Source organism: Gekko japonicus, unplaced genomic scaffold (genome assembly GCF_001447785.1).
Source record: "Gekko japonicus isolate JY-2015 unplaced genomic scaffold, Gekko_japonicus_V1.1 scaffold15, whole genome shotgun sequence".
Classification (NCBI taxonomy): Eukaryota; Metazoa; Chordata; class Lepidosauria; order Squamata; family Gekkonidae; genus Gekko; species Gekko japonicus.
Window position 1 is genome coordinate 1,659,633 of NW_015165830.1, and position 7,285 is coordinate 1,666,917.

At 45.2% G+C, this 7,285-nt stretch overlaps 1 protein-coding gene across 1 annotated transcript in view; it reads left to right on the forward strand.

Moving 5' to 3' along the window:
- Positions 1-7,285, forward strand: part of GRIN2C (glutamate receptor, ionotropic, N-methyl D-aspartate 2C) — an 84,592-nt gene that overhangs the window by 65,375 nt on the left and 11,932 nt on the right. Inside the window, exons 7-9 of the mRNA XM_015410721.1 lie at positions 1,285-1,410; positions 4,853-5,082; positions 6,692-6,852. Coding sequence (XP_015266207.1) covers positions 1,285-1,410; positions 4,853-5,082; positions 6,692-6,852 — 517 coding nt within the window. The remainder of the gene's footprint in view (positions 1-1,284; positions 1,411-4,852; positions 5,083-6,691; positions 6,853-7,285) is intronic.

Sequence of the window (7,285 nt, forward strand, 5' to 3'; positions counted from 1 at the left end):
GGTTTAGGGTTGGTTTGACCCTAGTGCTTGCCAACTATGTTTATGGTTGCACATTTTCTTGACGTTCTTTGTAGAGCTCGTTGCAGCAAATGCTGGCATGCACACACCCAGTATGCCTGGAATTGGTTCTGTGGTCCAGTATAGGAATGCTAGAGCTGGATGTTGAAAATGTAAACCTAAATCCTTGCGTGCACTCACAGTTATCCTATTCCTCTGTGCTCCCGCTTGCGTGCAAGAACTCTTGGACCGTATTAGAGATAGATAAAACAGATAAATCTTATGTAATTTTGGAAGGTCAGGCAAGTGGGAAGTAAACAGCTCAACATCATCTTGATTTCCTTCAGCTCAGCTCTCAGTCGAAACCAGAACAGTGGGCCGTGTGAGTCTTCCAATGGTAGAATGCCAGGAAGATTTCATAAACGCAGTAGGAGTGGATTTTGCTTTTTAAGCACTCAGTATTGGGTGCTTTTTTAACACCCTGTCTCTCTTAGATATATGTAAATCCAGTATACTGCTAAAAGGTGGTGCTGAGATGCGATTCAGCTGCAGGGCAGCAACCATTTTGTATCTTTGTTACTAGCTCTGCTCAAACTGAAGGGGTCTGGTGGGAGGTGGATTTCCCTGCCTTTTTATGGTACCCATTGCTGCTATTTCTAGAAGGTGATAGATGAACCTCATTTCACTCAGGGGTAATGCTGGGGATGCTGCCATTTAAATACCGATGGGCAGGGGTCATTTCATAGAAAAAGAGCTAGGGGAACTCATTATCATAACTCATTAGCATATGCCACACCCCCTGACATCACCGGAAGTGTGTCATAAGGCCACACCCCCTGACATCACCAGAAGTGTGTCATAAGGCCACACACCCCGCCCCCACGGTCCCGGCCACCACCACTGGCCTTGCAGCTCCACTGCCGAAGCCCCATGAGGGGCCCGGCGGTGGACCTGCAAGGCCGGTGGGAGTGCAAGGAAGCCCTGCGAAGGCCCTCCATGGCCCCAGGCAGGCAGGGGTGGGGAGAGGCAAGGAGGAAGCAACTTACCCTCCCTCTTCTCCTGCCTCCTCCTGGCTGAATGAGGGCCGGAAGCGGGGCAGCCGGAAGCAGGGGGCGGGGCTTCGTCATGTGCCCCTGTACCTCACCCGGGGGAACTGCGATCCCCCGCGATCCCCCCCGAAATGACCTCTGCCGATGGGTAAGACTTGTAAATTACAACCAGAGAACACAAACAGGTGATTGCTAGCTTGATGTGCACTGGATTGACTGGTTTCCTCATGTCTTCTAGAACCCTACAGCCCAGCCGTGTGGGTGATGATGTTTGTGATGTGTCTCACTGTGGTTGCCATCACAGTCTTCATGTTTGAATATTTTAGCCCTGTTGGCTACAACCAGAATTTAACCAGTGGCAAAAGTAAGTAATTTTCTGAACTGGCTGAAAGTCATCGTAAAGTTGTTAAAACTTGGACAATTCAGAAGGCATGTAGAACAAACCATCCTCCATTCAATTATGTTTCTCGGACCATTTCCACCCACATTGTCCCCCTCAGGTTCAGTCCTTTTGGGAAGCAGGTTTCTCTGCAGATTCCCCACAGCATCATGGTGCATTCCGGTTTCCTTAGCTTTTCTCCAACCTCTCTCAAATTTGCATTCCTGTGAAGTTCTGGGAAAGGTCACAGTAAAGCTGGAATGGTTGCTGTGTGGGTTGCAAAGTTGGGATTTTCTTGTCCACGTGGCAGCCATCCCCCCCCCACCCCCCAGGAACTTGTTTTTAAAGTGGCAACTTCATATCATTATTTTTATAACAGTTTCTGTGAATTCCCTGGTTTCATTTTTTAAAAGTAAATATCTGCCCCCTTCCACTGCGGATATATAAAGGGAAAGACATATCTCTGCAATGCAAGAATACAAAGGAAATGCTTCCAGTCGAATAATGGCATTTTGCCTGTGGAACTGCAGCATCAGTCAGCTTAAACTGGGGTCCAGAGCATGGTGTGATAATGTATTTCCCCTGTAGACTGATCCAATACAGTTGTGTCTGAGCTGTGAACTGCTGGCCAGATCACTCTGCCTGATTTGTAGGCCTGTCCATAAACTCTGCAAGTGGCTATGCCTGCTCACGGCTTCCATGCCTTGGCGAGCTGGGGAAAAGATGTCTCACAGCCGCTTTGAGAAGCTGTCTGCCCTGGGCCAGCCACTTCATCCCTGTCCTTGATAAATGCTCATTCGAACATATACATCCTGATGTGTGTGATGAAAAGAGCTGTGGAGTGACGAGCATGAGTCCCTCCTTGCCCATTGCCACCTTGGACCAGGCCTTCTTCCCCTCCAGAGAACTTTCTGGTTTTCTCACCATCGACCTTGGGAGCGCTGGCTGCTGAGGAGGGATCAAATATGGGGAAGGATGCTGGAAGTCAGGAGGAAACCGGTAAGTACTAGGAGAGAGCAATCGAGAGCCTGGAGTAAAAATATACAGCCTATTTTTAGCTTTCATCATCCAGCTCTGTAAAGACTCTGGCAGGACGTGTTTTGCTGGGACCCTGCTGCTTTCTTCCTCTCCCTGAAGCCTCGTTTTCTTGAACTGTTTCCCCCCCCCCCCCAATTCTGGGTTATTAAAATTTTTGCTTTTTAAAATATATTATTGTATCCTAATGCAGAAACTATAAAAGAATCACGTTGTTGTCAGCTTGGGGAGAATGAAACCACTGAGAAGATAGACATGCTGGAGTCTGCTTAAAATCCATTCCTGACATTTGGGGTGATATTCCTGCAGTTATTGGGGGGGGGCGCGTGGAAATTTATTAACAATAGACTTTGAAGAATGACTGAATTCTGAGCAGGTTGTAATCGAATACCGGATTCGATAGAGCCGTTGGTGCAGTTATAATACAGCAGGTTCTTTTAATTTCCTTTCACTCACTTCAAACAAATTTGGGGACTTGGCAAGGGGAATGAAATCCTGCCCCTTCACACACCTTTCTCTAGTTCTTTGAAGCATTTTTTCTTCCAGTCAGGCTTTGGTATCAAAAGTCAGCCAGGGGGAGAGAAAATACTAAAACCAGCACAGTGCAGAGAGACAATACAGGGGATAGCTTACTGTGCCTGCACACTTCATTTTTGTTTAAAAACAGTGTCCCCTCCTCTCCCTCTCATTGTGGGCCCAAGGAAAGGAGGGAAATATAATGTATATGCCAGCCCGTATCTCCCCATGTTTACTCAACAAGTGATGATTTTAATTGCCTCTAAGCTAGGAATGTTTTTCTCCTACCTCTCCAAAATTTAGCAGAGGGAAGATCTGAGGAGTGACAGGTACAATCCCTGGGAATTTCATCCCAATTGATTGGAAGGAGGGGGGAGCCACATACAAAAATCTGCTTCCAGTTCAAACGAATGGGAACAAAAATTGAGCGTAATAACTAAACCAATACCTTTAATCCTGATCATAAAGTATCCTAATGTTTTCGGAACAAACGGAAACAATTATATGTACAATTTATTAAGTGCAGGTTTTTGTTTAAGGATGGAAACAACATTTTTTCCAAAGCAAATCCTGATCCAGGTAACCATAATTTGTGGAACAAATATCTTAGAAGTCCACACTAAATTTGAAAAGTCAGCTGAATCCAAGGTGTGTGAATGGTGGAAGTCTGTTGAACAGATCTTTCCCTCCTTTATCTCATTGCCTCCTGCTTCTTTGAAAAGCCAGTGCTGAGTGTCTGGGACCCCCATGAAGTGGGGCGGGGGGGGGTGGCTGCAGCAAGAAGGAGGAATTAGCAAAACTCTTTCTCCTCAGTCTTTGGGGAACTGAGCAAGCTTGTGCAAGAGGAGGTGGTCACTTTCACCAAATCCCCCTTCTAGCTGCAGCCTTCATGCCACACGGTTCTAGGTGGCTTCCAGATGCTCAGCAATGACTGGGAGTACATGTGTGCTCGGGCCCCACTGAAGGAAAGGAAAGACCAATTTCATTCTTAGAAGCCTGGATCCACTTCAGTGCATTTGACCTTTTTTGATTCTTTGATTGTTTAAAAACTTATCAATGTCACGTCATAGGCTCATAATGTACTAAATTACAAATTGAATTTACAAGATATTAAAACAATAGTTTACATTGGAACATAATTGATCATCATTGCAGAATTTAATAGAAGGCATAATTATGTCTTTCCTCCTTCACATAAACATAATTAGCTATTTTAGCTATGGAGGCATAGCGCCGCACTTTGACAAACTACTTCTTAACATTTAGAATTTTGATTGATTTCTCGTATCTAGCATGTAGAATGCTCACAATAATTATCATATAGGAAACTAATTCTCTCTGTCTCTAGAAGGAACTCTTGCCTTAAGTGTTTAAAAGACATAGCAGTGGATACCAATGGATCTAATGGTAAATGATATTCTTAACTGTTTCTCCATTGCTATTTTTAGCTTTTCTCATTTCCACCGTAGGTAAGAGAAGAATGCCTCCTTCCTTCCAGCACTTGACTTACTTAACTTTAAAGCTGACAGTCAACAAAGACTAACAAAATTTGCGGCAGGGTATGAGCTTCCGTGAGTCACTGCTCACTTCTTCAGATACAGCTAGAATCTAGCTGCATCTGAAGAGGTGAGCAGTGACTCATAAAAGCTCATACCCTGCCGCAAATTTTGTTAGTCTTTAAGGTGCTACTGGACTCTTGCTCTTGTCTACTGCTACAGACAGATTGACACGGCCACCCATCTTGATCGGCCGACAAAGTGTATTTCTCGTTTTTTCATGAAACATATGCTGCTAGAGTCTGAGATGAAAGAAGCATGGTATATCTAGCAAAGAAGTCATGCGGCTCTCCAATCCCTTTTCCTTTTCCCCTCCCCAGAATCTGGAGGCCCTTCTTTCACTATTGGCAAGTCAGTCTGGCTGCTCTGGGCGCTGGTCTTCAACAATTCGGTGCCCATTGAAAACCCCAAAGGCACTACTAGTAAAATCATGGTACTCATCTGGGCTTTCTTTGCCGTCATCTTCCTGGCCAGCTATACAGCCAATCTGGCAGCGTTCATGATCCAGGAGCAATATATTGACACAGTCTCTGGACTGAGTGATAAGAAGGTAAGAAGGGCTCGTGGCAGGGGTTGAGCTTGCTAAGTGTGATAATGCAGAGAGCATATCTGGCTTGGAATAGCCCCAAGGTAAGAAAAATGATGAATATGAGTACAGAACTGCGCTCTTGGATTGGATCTTTCCTGCACCCCCTTTTCAGGTGCAGCTCCTTGAATAGCAGCTACTAGGGGCTAGGAGGGGGGCTCTGAGATGCAACATGGCAAGTCTGCTGTGGTAAGGGCGAACTGGTGAGAATTGATTAGGAAAAGGCCTTTTTACAAGCAGAAATACCCTTCAGCAGGGCTATTTTTGGGCAGGAACGTACAGGAACGGAGTTCCGGCTGGCTCCTGAGTTGGCCAAGCCCAGCAGGAACTCATTAGCATAATAGGCCACACATAACAGCAGACACTCATTAGGATTAGCTACATTAGGGGTGTGTGGCCTAACATGCAAAGGAGTTCCTGCTACAAAAAAAGCCCTGGGTTTTGACAACAAAGCAAACAGAATAAGAAGCAAAAGGTGGGTGTGGTTGGATGACCACACTTCTGGTAACATATGGGGTGTGGCCTAATATGCTAATGAGCTGTGCTCTCATGGATGTGGCTGGATATGCTAATACGTTTCTGTTGTTGGGTATGGCCTATTATGCTAATGAGTTCCTGCTGGGCTTTTTCTACCAAAAAAGCCCTGCCCTTCAGCTAATGGAAGAAGAACTTCAGAGTTATTCCACTGAGGGTACTTGGAACAGAATTTGGTTTGTAGACTTCAGGTAACAGCTGGATGTCAGCTGAGATTTACCAACAGAAGGTAAAAAATTGCTTATTGTCCCTACCTTGTGTAAGGTGTTTTTTCCTGGGATCCACAGAATGCTCATACTCTTAACAGCTTTTATAAGCCTGAAGACAATGGAACAGCTTTGCCTTCTCTGTTTGCTTGAATGCATCAACTTTCACTGTGTGTTGACTCCTGACACACTATGGTAATGTGGACAATACGCTGAAATAAAATGCAAGTGAATAAACATTTTAGAAGCCACTTTGAACCAGGAGGGAAGGTGGGGTACAAATATTTTAATACATAAATGATAAATAGAACAGCTTCAGCATGACCTCATGCTGAGGTAGAGTCAGGTGGGTAGCCATAAGGTCACCTCCATGCTTGAGAGGCGATGGATGGGGCATAATGGCAGGGTCTCGAGTTAATCACTCTCACCATTCCACAGTTAAGGATACATCTGCTTATCGATCTCCAATTTTGACATATTTATTTCCTTCACTGTGTTTCCCCCCAGAATTAAACTCAAACAAATGGTAACCTAAGCTTGTTATTCCTCATTGGTCCTTGCATCTGTTAAATACCTTCATTATGCTGTATGCTAATGTGCTGCCCACCCTCTACCTATATGTATGGATTGGTAGCTTCCATTTCATTGTGTGCATGCACACAAAAGCTTATGCCTTGAATAAAACTTTGTTGGTCTTAAAGGTGCCACTGGACCCAAACTGTGTAGTAATGCAGTACAAAGATCACATTTAGCCAATCAGTAAATCCAAAGAGAGGGCTCTGGTTCTTTTGCGGATGACAGTACAGATGTTTTGGTTGCGGCTTCCTTTCCAGTTCCAGAGGCCCCAAGAGCAGTATCCCCCATTCCGGTTTGGAACGGTTCCCAATGGTAGCACAGAGCGGAACATTCGGAGCAACTACCATGACATGCACACCCACATGGTGAAATACAACCAGCGCTCCGTGGAGGATGCCCTGATCAGTCTCAAGATGGGGTAGGCATCTACCATTCCCTCTAAGAATATAATGTAATATATTTTTAACAGATATGGGCTAAACTGAATTTATAATGTGCTCTGATGCTTAAGGAACCCTCAGTAAATTTTGAATATAGACAATGAAATTGGTGGGTTGGTGATGGTATCCGGTCCCCTTCAGCTTCTACGTATTGGTTTGAATCCACTGGAAGAGTTCTGTAGATGGAAGAATTTCCCTCCATGGAGTGTGACCTTCTCTCCCCCCCCCCCCGCCTGCAGCCTCAAGTCCCTCTGATATGCTGCCCTGGGGGGCAGGGAGACTGAGTGGATGTGTGCACTGCCTCCCCTACCGTCATGCATACAAGGCATTCCATTGGGCTATATATGTAACTGTATATCTCATCCAGGTCATGCCACACATGGTATCATATATACGGGGGGGGGGGGGTTT